Genomic DNA, 13,868 nt, shown 5'->3' with positions numbered 1-13,868 from the left:
TGCAACTGGCAGCTTGTAAACTCATCCAGAGTTAACCAGATAGGATTTCTGACATGTGGCAGCCAACATTCTCTAGGCATAGTTCAACTTTAGGCTTTTTTTTAAAGGGAGGGTGGTGAGCAAGAAAGGAGAGAAGAGAAAAAAGTGCTCTGGGAAATTTGGAATCTGAGACTCTCACTTAATGGAAAATGACTTGTTAATAGTTGAAACCAACATTAGACTTTATACGTTAAAGAAGCCACAGTTTCTCCTTTAATTTTTATCAACTTTAAACAGGTTTGCTCTCTGCTTAGGGGGATGGTTGGTCCCTTGTCCGTAAACAACACACATTTGAGAATTCTCTAGGAAGTGGGGTTTGTCCAAGAAGCTTCTCAAGAGCAGTCGTGGCCCTGGCTGTTACCTGGTCGCATAGGAGGGCTGGACTTCATGTGGGTTCCTGCGGTCCGACCAGAAGAACAACAGTCTGTCAAAAATGGGCTCCACGTCCGCTATGAATGATTTCCCTTCTGGAAATATCCGCAGGACCCCACCATGTCGCTGAGGGCCACAAAGAAGGTAGATTACTTCCTAGCCTCACACACAGTTCATTAACAATGATACTTCAGTCTCATCTAGAAACAAGGCTATCTTCCAACTGCCACCGCAAGCATATATTATTCCCAAATTTTAACTCCAGTGCCATCCTTTGTATTAAATGTTATCTTAAACTTGACTAGACATACCGAAGTCATACTGAACGAAGTCTTCTCACCCCCACAATATCAAACCCCATGGATACAAAGTGGCATTCTACTAGGTCAGTTATACAGACTTGCCAATATCTGACTGTTTGACCCATAACCTCCTCCCCACCCCAGCCATTTCATGTAATTCAGTCTAATATTAACAGCTCCAGAGGGCCGTGACCACATATAACCTCCCCTTCACTTAGAATTTACAGTTTTCTTTTGAGTTCCCCTATCTCCTATCTGATTTCATCAGTTGGAAGTTACATGCTTTTTTTTTTTCTGAATGCTCAGACCACCTTATCTGTATCTCTCATGACATATATCACTCATTCTCCCCCTACATTTTTTTACATGTACATCCAATCTGTCCTACTAGAATGATCTTGTCAAGGTAGAATTCTGGACTTATATGTTGATGGTTCCCCACAGCATGATGCCTGGCACTAGTAGGCACTCAAAAATTTTTTGAATGATTTCAAACTTTGTGATTTATCATCACTGATCTGACAACTTGACTCTCTTGCCTGTAACATTACCTTTCAAGATTTTAAAGGATAACTAAGGAATATATTTCAGTCATGTTATCAAATAGGGAACTCACACAAACCTTGTCACTAATTCACTGGTTTCCCAGGTTTACTTTTTCTGACCCCAGATAAAATATCCTTGCTTTATGACAGCTAGCATCTGGCCTAATGAATAGGAAATAGAGATGCAGAAGGTTCAAAAGCCAGATAAGCTTGAAAAGTTCTCCAACTTCTCAGACTCCTAAATCATCCTTAACTTTTAAAAAACATCAAATTCCAGACAAATGTCTGTGAGCATGGCACCAGACTTCATATCTCTATCTATATATATGTTCAAAAATACGAAAATAAGCTACAAAACCTTTGGCATTCACAATCATAGTAAACCATGGCAAGAGGCCACCAAGGAGACATTTCACCCAGAGAGAAGACTGTGTGGGAAACGTCACTTGGGGATGTTTTAACATCCTACGGTTCTATTTTTGTGAAATTCTCTCAGTGTTGCTCCTGGCAGGGAAAAGTATATATCTTATTCCACAATGAGAATCAAGAATCCTATCAGCTCTGGATTAGACTAAAAACACTGATCCCCATTTTTAAAATAATAAAGTACCTTCTCCTCATCAATCGTATAACCTAATAATGGCCCTACTCACCCACCTCCATCAAATTAACTTTGCATCTATTATTTTCATCTCATCAACTTTAGTACTAAAACCATAGCAGGAAAAAAGGATAATACGAAATAGAAAAGATTCATCAGTGGGAATTATGAACTCCAAACTCTCCTCTGCTGCTGCTGCTGCTGCTACTAAGTCGCTTCAGTTGTGTCCGACTCTGTGTGACCTCATAGACGGCAGCCCACCAGGCTCCCCTGTCCCTGGGATTCTCCAGGCAAGAACACTGGAGTGGGTTGCCATTTCCTTCTCCAATGCATGAAAGTAAAAAGTGAAAGTGAAGTCGCTCAGTCATGTCCGACTCTTAGCGACCCCATGGACTGCAGCCCACCAGGCTCCTCTGTCCATGGGAGTTTCCAGGCAAGAGTACTGGAGTGGGTTGCCATTGCCTTCTCTGAAACTCTCCTCTAAGTCATCTGAATTCTTTTCCTATGGTTTCTAACCCCTCCCTCTACTCGCATTTTTCCAAGTACCTTGGCATCCCAGTTCTTGTTCAGATAGTAGATGCAGGTGATGCAGCGGCCGTCACCGTTGGGGTTGTCCACATGTCGAACATAACCTGTTCCATTTCCTGGGTAGCAAGCCACCATCGCCTATAGAGAAAGCCAAAGGAAGCTGGTTAACAAAGCTGAGCCAAGCATCTCCCGCCGGTGAACAGCTGAATAACATAGTCTCCTCAGTCGCTATGGGACACAGGTATCTGCTGGCCTCTTCGGTTTATGTACAGTGCATAAATTTGGACTCTTCAGCATATAACATTAACAACCAAGTTATATCTTACGGCTCAGCCCAGTGGAAAGCAGTTCAACAATAATCGCACAATTCTAGAACATTTTAGATAGCATCTATGTTGTCATTAGAATGTCCCACCCCTCTTAAATCTTTCTTTTTGAAAAGGCAGGCTCTGGGTTCCACCCTAGACACACAAGATCAGAATCACTAGGTTTAGAGATTATGCCTTACTAGCCAATGCCCCAGAATCACCGAATCAACCACTATCTTAGACCAATGGCTAAGATACTTGCATTTACAAAGACACGGGAACTAATCACGAAGGAGTTAAAGGTTAGGCTTGCTCAATAAAATGCTTAGGACAAGAAAAAAGAGGGACGGGTCAATGGAAACTGTGGCCCAACTTGCCAGCATGTGAAGTGAAGTGAAGTTGCTCCGTCGTGTCCGACTCTGTGACCACATGGACTGTAGCCTACCAGGCTCCTCAGTCCACGGAATTTTTCAGCCAAGAGTACTGGAGTGGGTTGCCATTTCCTTCTCCAGGGGATCTTCCCAAACCAGGGATCAAACCCGGGTCTCTCACATTGCAGGCAGACGCTTTACCATCTGAGCCATCAGGGAAGCATAAATGACAGTCAAATCCAGTTCAGAGAAAAAAACCCACAGACATCTTAATGCATTTTTCAAAGCTTGTCTTTTTCCTATTGACAATTATCAAATTAAATGATTCTCTTCCTTTTGTCAAAACACTACCTGTATCATTCAAGTGGAGAAATAGAGAAAGAAGCCAAACTAAAAATCCTACTAAAAATTAGTATTAGGGAATTACTACAAAGAAAGTAACAAACCATTAAATGTTCCCTGGAAAATTTATAGGAAGGGATAGGAAAAAATAGACGAAGTGTAAAAAGCCAGTTATTTTCACAGGGCATTGCCTTGTTTTTAAAATATCTTTATAGGGATGAGATACTTGCAGGGAAGATATTGGTAACACAAGATGAGAAAAGGCATATTTTTCCTTTTTGTTTGCTGATGTATTCTTAAGTACCTAGAACAGTTCCTAAAACATGGAACATATCTGTTTAAATTTTACTTTGGAGGGCAGGACGCACACCACAGTGCTTATAGGGTCTTAGTTCCCTGACCAGGGGTTAAACCTGTACCCTCGGCAGTGACAGCTCAGAATCCTAACCACTGGACCATCAGAGAATTCCCTTTTTCTGTTTTGTTTTTGTTTTAAAATTTGATAAGTAAATGAATGATTAGCAGGCAGGTCTTTCCGCTAAAGAGTAAGTTTATTTTCTACCTAGATCAGTAGGGGTTTTGTCATTTTAAAAGCACATCTTCAAACATACATGTAGCAATTCGGTTCACAATTTCCTTCACAAATGGAAAGACTGTTTCTTTGGTGAAATAACCAGTCAAGTAGAGCCCACACTAATGCATTAGTGGCTCAAGAATTAGCTTCAGTGCCGTGAGTGCCAAGTCACTCCCAGTGGTGACATGAAGATGTGAACTAGGCATGTACCTGAAAGGCCTCATACATACTGCATACTAGAACAAAAGTAAGGCTGAAGAGTAGCTCAGTTTTACAATGATCTGAAGGCTTAAATTACCATCTCTCTCAAACTCTATATCCCCATGCAGCTAGCGATCCCCATATCCTGTCTTTGAATGTCAATGCAGTGCCATCTTAAAGCTAAAGTTAAGCTGTTAGCTTGAACATCTTTCAGAGATGGAATTCTGAGGTTACCGCAATTGAGATTTAACAAATGATACCACCAAGCAAAGGATGGCTTGGGGAAAGGTGATTGGTAGCAGATAGAAATGATGGGCCTAGCTAGGGAAGAAGAGATGAATGAAGTTGACTATAATGACTAGGGAATTACCCATCCCTGGAAGCAGCTATTAGGATTATAAGAGCCACCACTGAGCCAATAATGAACGTCACTTAAGCCACAAATAATTAGAGGCTGGATTTCCTACCAACTCAGCCTCTCCCCACTGTGAAGCTCTGAAAAGAAGAAAAAGTACTCCATCAATGCTACATAATCTTATGTTCTTAAACAGCTCTACTCTAAGGAAAATGTCAGTGGTCTGGATGCCTGCCATCTAATTCACCCTGCAACTAATTATGTGATTCCAGGCTTGGTGTCTTTCCTTTAAAGGGCTTAGGTTACCTGGCCTCTATGGTCCAAGAAGGTCTAGCACTCTATCTAGGCATCACCCCTACAAGCAGCAACAGAGTTTTTTGGGACGTTAGGAAGTGCTTATCTGCCTCAGGACTCACCTTAAAAACTGAAAAAAAAAAAAAAAAAAAAGGTACAAACCCACAAAAGTACCTCCTTTATGAATTGCTGCATCTATAAAACACACCCAGAGTGAAGGAGCTGGCACATTTCTGGGGCCTTATTTTTCGAACAAAACTCCTAATGTCAGCAAAGTATCTGATTGATTAAGGGAGAGAAACAGAATTTTTCTGGCCAGAGTGAATGTTCACCTTCTCTTTTGGTTCCTGAAACCATAGCATCAACTTCAAAACAATAGAAGGAAATCATTGTGAGCCTCAGTGGCCCTGTTGAAACTACACAAGCCAGTTTTATCAGTGTTTTCTGGACAAGAGCCACACGAGATGGGTCTTGGCTTGGGCACATTCCCAATATTTGTTGGGTTTTGACACAGTCCAAAACCACGGAGGCTAAGGATGCATTGAGAAGCAAGGCTCACTTCAATAACAAGTCACACGTTTCTGTGCCAAATCGTGCACGGGGCAGAAACAAACCCCGGAAACTGATCAGGTCAACGGAGTTGCTATCCAAACCTCATCAAGCAGGGAAGGGCTTTAGACTGTACAGAGGAGAATGCTCCAGAACAATAAGAACATCACCAGAGTATTTCAGGATCAAGTAACAATGTGCTGTGCAGTTAACACTGAAACCCATCAGCAGGAAGTCTCACTTATCGCTGACTTTTTACTCATCGAAACTTCCGGACTAGATTAATACTTGAAATTTATAAAAGTTTAATAAGGTGTTACTGTGACCAGCACTACACATACAATGTAGTCCTATAGTTCTAGCCTTAGATGTGCCAATAAATCCACATGTCTCCTTATGCATTCACCATCCCTTCCTCTGGCCCCATTGTGGACTCCTCCACCTGCTCCCTATCCCCATTCCATCCCCAGAAGCCTCTCTATAACTTTAAACAGAAGAAAATGAGTGGAGAGGGGTGAACCCCTCCCAGGCTTCCAGACTGGCTCCAGACCAGAGATAGGTGCTCTGGATACCTAGGCGGCCACATTCTGGCAGGAAATGTGTAAGGATGCTTTGAAAATGTACACAGACATAGAACTTTAACAGCCAAACCCAAGTAACAAAATATGCTCCCCAAATGCTGCAGATGGAAAAGAAAACAGGGTTTCTGTTAAGAGTTCTTACTAAGTCGGCTTTGTGAAAAGCCATCTCATCCATCCCAAAAGTAAAGTTGAAAAAGGAAAGCTCAGGATTTCCATCCCAGCGCCTAAACAGAATGCTCTTAATTGAAACCAACCACAGCTCAATCACATGTATACACCACTTCAAAAAACTGGTGTTGGCAACCTCCACTGTCCATCCAGCAATGAGGATCATTTTAGATCCACAGGTGGGAAAAGGATACGTCTGTCCCATCCCCCCCTCCACTCAGACTCACCACTTGGTTAAAAACAGTCAGCAACATAGAATTTCTACAGAAATGTACTGTTCATCATGACTTCAGCATCAGTCACTAGTATGACTTGATCTTAAGGTAGAGAGTGGTGTTTCATAGAAATTTTAACTTAGCACATTAAAACAGTAATCATCTCATTTTATTTTCCAAATTTATAATAAATATAAATTTGCTAAAAAGAGCATAACTTTGAAGCTGCTAGTTTGAGTAACTTTAAACTGGTATTTTGGTCCACTGCCCAATACTAAGCCCCTCCAACTGTGAAACAGAAATACCAGCCAATCTTGGTAAAGATTTGTTTTGAATTACGGAAGGTCCCTAAGCAGAACATACCTTTAATAAAATGCAACCTAAATACAGAATAACCTGTATTTAACCTGTTCACATCTCAGTTTTCTCACCTATAAAATGGGCTTATGAGGATTGAAGGTGATAGTCCAGGTAAAGCACTCAGTGTGAGGCCTGGCACATACCAAACACTGCTTTGTTGCTGTCGTGTCCAGCTCTTTGTGACCCCATGGACTGCAGCATGCCAGGCTTCCCTGTCCTTCACCATCTCCCGGAGTTCGCTCATACTCATGTCCATTGAGTTGGTGATACCATCCAACCATCTCATCCCCTGTCATCGCCTTATCCTTCTGCCTTCAGTCTTTTCCAACATCAGGGTCTTTTCCAATGAGTCGTATCAGGTGGCCAAAGTAATGGAGCTTCAGCTTCAGCATCAGTCCTTCCAATGAATATTCAGGGTTGATTTCCTTTAGGATTGACTGGCTTGATCTCCTTATTGTCCAAGGGACTCTCAAGAGTCTTCTTCAGCACCACAGTTTAAAAGCATCGATTCTTTGGCACTCAGCCTTTTTTTTTTTTTTTTTTTACTGTCCAGCTCTCACATCCATGTGTGACTACTGGAAAAACCATAGCTTTGACTATACGGACCTTTGTAGGCAAAGAAATGTCTCTGTTTTTTTTAATACTCTGTCTAGGTTTGTCATTGCTTTTCTTCCAAGGAGCAAGCATCTTTTAATTTCATGGCTGCAGTCACCATCCACATAATTTTGAAGACCAAGAAAATAAAGTCTGTCACTGCTTAATGTCAGCTATTTTTAAAATATGCACTGACGATGTGCATGTTTGTGTTCCCCTCAACTAGGGCTTCAGAATGTCTCCGCTTAGGGGATCTGATCCTACCTAAGTGTTTTGCAGCCTCAAAAGCAGGGCTGAGAAACTCACATAGCCTGTGGCATTTGCGAGTAACAAAATATTGAGGGGTTCCCTGGTAGCTCAGCTGGTAAAGAGTTTGACTGCAATGCAGGAGACCCCAGTTCGACTCCTGAGTCAGGAAGATACCCTGGAGAAGGGATAGGCTACCCACTCCAGTATTCTTGGGCTTCCCTGGTAGCTTAGATGGTAAAGAATCTGCCTGCAATGTGACAGACCTGGGTTTGATCCCTGGGATGGGAAGATCCTCTGGAGGAGGGCATGGCGACCCACTCTAGTCTTCTTGCCTGGAGAATCCTATGGACAGAGGAGCCTGGCAGGCTATATTCATGGGGTCACAAAGAGTCAAGACACGACTGAGCAACTTTCACTTAGTTAAGATATTGAAGCCGATCAGGTATATATGTGTCAGAACTCTGGAATGTGAGCTATGCTACCTACAACTAGGAAATTTTCTATCCTTGGCAATGAGGGGCAGACATTAAAAATCTTCAGGTTTTAGGACAGTAGCAGGTAACTGAACCAGATTTGTATATAAACTCTCCTGAATATTTTTAACCCTAATTGTTAAATCAGAGCCACAAAAAATGAAACAAAACAAAACATCAGGCTGGATTTTGAGATCACTGTCTATAGCCCAGGAACTGTCTGTGACACTTCCTGAGCTACACAGGGGTCCTTTCCCTGTCTCTCTTTACCAGGCTCAGCTATATCCTTCACTGCCATCCACACTGCACAGGCCTTCACCAAACCTCTCTCCCCTCAAGTCCTTCCCCCACATCTGCTCCGGACACAGCAAAGGGGGCCCAGGATCCTTCCTCACTATACCATAAGACACCAACCACACAGGATGTTAGAAGAGTAAAGACTTGAGAAAAAATACACAAGACCATGAGCCTTGTTCAGCTTGGAGAAACAGCCAAGCAATCAGAGTGGAGAATGTAATAGATGAAGTTTACTGGCCAGAAATGGGTCCATTGTATATTACCTAAATCAGAAAAATATCGTATCACTTATACATGGAATCTTAAAAATAAATGATACAAATGAATTTATTTACTAGACAGAACTCACAGACCTAGAAAACAAACTTATCATTACCAAAAGGGAAGGGAGGGGGATAAATTAGCAGTTTGGGATTAAAATATACACAGTACTACATATAAAATAGATAACCAACAAGGACCTACTTCATAGCACAAGAAACTCTACTCGATATCTTGTAAGAAACTCTAATGGAAAAGAATCTTAAAAAGAATATATGTGTGTGTGTAGACATGCATATATAACTGAATCACGCTGCTGCACACCCAAAATTCACACGATATTGTAAATTAACTATATTTAAAGAACATTAAAACACATATATTACCTAAATCACTTAAAATTTATACAATATTCAAAAGGCATGTTTACAAAATAATTGCAACTACACAAAGTCTTCTGCAAGAGTTTCAAGAAAATGTCAATAAACAGTTCACATTGCTGCCAGTTTTAGAAAAAAGTCAGCTCTCAATGTGTTGCTGAACAGCTCAGAAGCAGAAAAAGTGCTTTAGAGTCTTTATATTCATTCTAACTTCAGAAAAAAGTATACAAACCGTCACTAGTTATCTTGGCATCTTGCTCTTTACCTATCTGGTTAGTTAAGAGCAAGTCTAGCTATTTCCTTCCTCCTACTGCTCACGTTAAAGACTGATGTAAGGGAATGAAGAAGAAATGGGGAATATGCTCTTGGTGGGCAACAACAAGAGCTGGATCCAGCTACCACGTTCCCCTTCCCAGAGTTTCAGCATCTGACCATACAGTTCAGAAGATTCAGAACATCAGGCAGTCAATATCCAAGAGGCAAGTAATCCTTCTAACAAGCCCCAAGTTATTCACGCAAATACCTTCTACTAATTCTATTTCTACGCTGAGAACTTCTGCCTTCCTCACATGCCCTAAATCTGCACTAAAAAATGTTCTCCCTGAACCCACATACGCAGAATTCTGCTACATATAACCTTACCTCCAATTTAGAACAATAATTGCTATGCCCCATACCTAAATTTTGTTGAAATGCAGGAGCTTCAGTAATTCTGAAAATGAAAAATCAGAAGTTATAAGCCACTCTCAGTGGCTCTGGTGAAGAGGGCCTGCTGGTTCCTTCCTATCAGGCAAGAGCAGTCTGCCTAGAAAGGCAGGGAATTTACCATATTCACTTGAAAACCTGTTCTCAGGTAGACCTTTTTCATCAGCATCCCTCTTTATTACGAACTTGGTCCTAACTTTGGGATCATTCAACAAATCATCAGCAACTATCAAGACTCTGAAACCTTCTACTCAGTTCTCTTAGCTCAGTGATAATAGCTCCTTCAGATTCTTACATTCAAGAGCTGGCTCCCACCCCACCCTCAGAAATATGCATATATATACACACACACAGAAGCATGCCTAAGATTACAGAGGAGTCACAGGCCTGTAAGGTCTGACTGAACTAGATCAAAATTCTCTTGAGGGGATCCTGCACTTCGTGCATGAACCTGAGTGAATCACCCTGAACTTGAGGTAATCACCCTTCCCCCAGAAGCCACTGAAACTCTCAGAGGCCAGGAATTTAAGAGACTATTGTCACTCCATTTTGAATTGTGCTTAATTCCTCTCCTTGGAGGGGATTCAAGCAGAGTCCTGCAATTAAGCACAGTAAACAGGCCCGGAACATCGGCACAGCAATACAGGCTGTTTGGGTTTGGGAAGGCAGCCCTTCCCGTGGAGGCCTGGCTCCGGGCCAGCAGGGTGACGGCTGAGTGACAGGGCTACGTGCGCTGCGTGAGGGTGGCAGCCAGCCCACACCCGAGCACATAACCGGCACGGGAGCGCCCTCCCCCATCCCCACCCGAGTCACCAGAGAAATGTTCTCAGTAAAGGCTTCCTTGCAATTATGAAATCCCCGAAAGTCAGCCAGGCCCTGGGTTAAGGCCATTTAACCCTCTCCATTCTGAGACCTTTCCCCAAAATCCTAACAACTGTTATTTCCTGAAGACCCATGTAGCCAAGGAGCACTTGAGTGTGACAATTTACATACATTCTCTCATTTAATCTCCAGGTTAAGGGGAAGGTGAACTAGTGGCCATCTGTCCTGAGTCACCCTGCCCACAAGTTTTCAGTAGAAGTTGTTAACCCTGGAAGCTATCATAGCGATCTAGAAGTTATCCCAGTCCTACAGAAAAACAAATTCATGAGTAATCCTTAAGGCAGTATGGGTGTAGGAACTCCCCCATTTAACTTCCTTTGATGTGAGAAACAGACTTATCAGTAAATAAAACTTTACATGTGGCTTTCTAAAGACTTTGAGCTGAAGAGGAAAAAAAAAAAAAGAATGTTTATGACCACAGGATTGTCAGAGAATTAAGTATGGTTGGCTTTAACTTTTCATCTGGAATGAATCCTAAAACACTTGAGGGAATCCATGATAACTTAAATACAGTTGGTAAAACAAGATTTTATTGAGTAATATACAAAAATATATAGTTACCAATCAAAACATGTCAAGAAAAATGCCTTGAAGCAATGTTCTTAAGAAAAACAGGAAACACTTTATTTGCAATTCCCAGTGAATTTGAAGAGACTTGGGACAGTGTAACTATGTTGGAAAAAGTAAAGTTAAAGAACTTTCTAGGAAACCAGATCTTATATTCACATTTGAATTTCAGCACTTGGAAATAGATCTGCTGAATGAAAGGAATGGCACTCAGCAAGTCAGAACCAGAATTCATGTAACTCAGGAGGCACATTTATTTACTGAGCAAACATTTGTACGTGCCTGACACTGTTCTATGTGCTTCACAAATACTACCTCATTCGCTATTCATAATAACTCCATAAGGTGGGGACCATTATCACCTCCGTTTTACAGATCAGGAACTGAGGCACAAGGAGTTTAAGTAACCGGCTTTTCGGAACCCAGTTAGAGAATGACGTCATGCTTTACCAGCGCAGCTTATCTAATGTCTGATATTAATCAATTCACCTCCTTTTTGAGAGAACTAAGATCCTCAGTTCTTCTTGAGGTGTCTACTTACTCTCACCCTTGCCTGTCACCATTTGCCTAATGATAGAAAATCATAAAATGCGAAAAAAAGAAAAAGGAGTGTGCTCAGTGTTGAGTCTGTGAACTAAAAGCTCCAGGGCAGAGGTGAGAAAGCCGGGGCTGGGGATTTTGGGGTGGGGGCGCTGTATTTCAACAAAAGCAAAGAGCAAAGGAAACACTCAATCCTGCAGCAAAACAGTAGTGGTCTTTGATGGGTTATTCACACTGCAGAGCTCAATCCCGCTCTAAACTGTGGCCCCATATCTGCTTGGGATGCAGGTGGTCAATCATCAGTCTCATCCCCAGGTCCCACCCCAAGGTCTGCGGGAGGAAGTCAGCCTCTCCAGGATCTTGCTTTTTTTTTTTTAGCTCAGGTCAACACCAGCTAAGGTCTTCAGACTATTTCAAAGTCAGAAGGTAAATGACCAATCAAGAAAAAACTTTAAAGGAAATACAAAGTGTATTTCCCTTGGGAAGACAAAGGGCAACACTTAGTCAACTCCCAGGAATCCAAGGGATGAGACAAAATTTCCTTCCTGGGGTGTAAAGCTTATTCAGGAGAGGCTTGACTACCACTACACAATTAATTAGAATTCACCAAGTACAGAACTTTTTAATATCATATTAATTAGAACACACTGGATATAGACCCACTGTGGCTTTCAACAGGGGTGAGATCCAGAGGACCACTCAGATGGGTGGAAAATAAAAGGCTCTTCTGAGAGAAATGTATAAAGTACCCTGGTGAGCATCAAGGGGACTAGAAATAAAGGAATGCCTGACTCTGAGTCTAGGGGGCAGTGATGGTTAATTTAATTGTCCCCAAGTCCATTCACATGCTGTAGTCTATGGGGTCGCCAAGAGTCAGACACGACTTAGCAGCTGAACAACAGCAGCAATGTCCCTTCAAGATGGGGCTTCAAAAAGAAGCTCCATTTCACAAATGTGGAAACTGAGAGAGGCAAAAAGCAACTTGCGGGACATTATAGAACCAAACATGGTCTTTCCACCACTAAACCGTGCTTCAGAAATATCAGGAAAAGGCTGATCACTGAAAACATGTGCAATTATTTCCAGAGTGACCATGAGTGAAATTGTCTTCCTTCAATTCCAAGATAACACAACAAAGGATTCTCAGAGGATACTCGTGACTTACCAAATATGGGCTCACACTGCATTACTGAGAACTCAAAGTCCTGCATGCAAAAAAGGCAAGTGCCAGCTACTCTCAGATTTCTAATGAGTCAGACCTTTGATTCTGATCAAGTTGGATCCCTTTTCAGGTTTCCCCTCCCTTAGAATCCCACACCTCAGCCATCTTACCCCAGAGGGTCAGACGGTCAGACCTTAGGCTTCTGTGTGGTGTTCAGTTTGCGCATAATAGATGCTCCATACAGAGAGAATCATCTGCTCTTCTCCAGTTTGTTCCCAAATTATTACGGTTCTTTCTTGTTCTCCTTCATGCCTTCAGCTCACACTTCTTGCTGGGCTGCAGAATACAGATAGGGGAGCAGTACTGTGCACATACTGATATTAACGAAGACTGCTCCCCTTCATTCAACATAACAGGAGAGACTTGGCTCCAAATTCCACTCCAATCCTGGTTTTGAAAACTTAACTTTATTGGAATAAATAACAGATAAATCATGGAGGGGTGTGTGTGTGTGTGTGTGTGTGTGTGTGTGTACTTAACATGTTAAAGTGCTCTTCTCAAAAATTTCCCAAATGAACCAAAAACACTTGTACTTTTTAGTTTTCACTGTGAATAAGTTCAGATTGAATCAACTGATGGAACTGATTTTCTCACCGATGGAGAAACTAGAGAAAAATAGAATAACATCCCCATTTAGCCTCCTCATATTTTTTCACTCAGTGGTTCTCCAGCTTCAGCCTGTAAGAGAAATGCCTGGAGGATTGTGAGTTTCTGGTTCACTAGGTTTAGGGAGAAGCTCAAGACTATGCATTTCCAATAGGTTTCTGGGAAACTGCTGCTGCTGCTGCTGCTGCTCCAACCACCACACTTTGAGAAATCATGGCTATTTTGTGACAAACCAAAAGTTTCTGTGCAATGCCTCAGCCTAAATGATAAAAAGTCAAGGGGAATTAGAATTAGTCATCTGCACTAGTTAACTCACAAGCTGAAATCAAGATTGTTGGGAGAAATATGAACAACCTCAGATATGCTGATGATACCACTCTAAGGGCA

At 41.9% G+C, this 13,868-nt stretch overlaps 1 protein-coding gene across 13 annotated transcripts in view; it reads right to left on the bottom strand.

Annotated features, from left to right (window-relative positions):
- EGLN3 (egl-9 family hypoxia inducible factor 3) overlaps positions 1-13,868 on the bottom strand; it is a 452,919-nt gene that overhangs the window by 4,445 nt on the left and 434,606 nt on the right. For all 13 annotated transcript variants that reach the window (XM_086363668.1, XM_086363669.1, XM_086363664.1 and 10 more), the window contains 2 exons: positions 2,406-2,525; positions 401-537 (listed from right to left, as the gene is read on the bottom strand). In XM_086363668.1, the coding sequence (XP_086219794.1) occupies positions 401-537; positions 2,406-2,525 (257 nt within the window). The remainder of the gene's footprint in view (positions 1-400; positions 538-2,405; positions 2,526-13,868) is intronic.

Source organism: Bos grunniens, chromosome 21, assembly GCF_055505025.1.
Source record: "Bos grunniens cultivar Pamir isolate PY7600 chromosome 21, Bosgru_T2T1.0, whole genome shotgun sequence".
NCBI classification, from domain to species: domain Eukaryota; kingdom Metazoa; phylum Chordata; class Mammalia; order Artiodactyla; family Bovidae; genus Bos; species Bos grunniens.
This window is presented reverse-complemented; position numbering and strand designations above follow the sequence as displayed.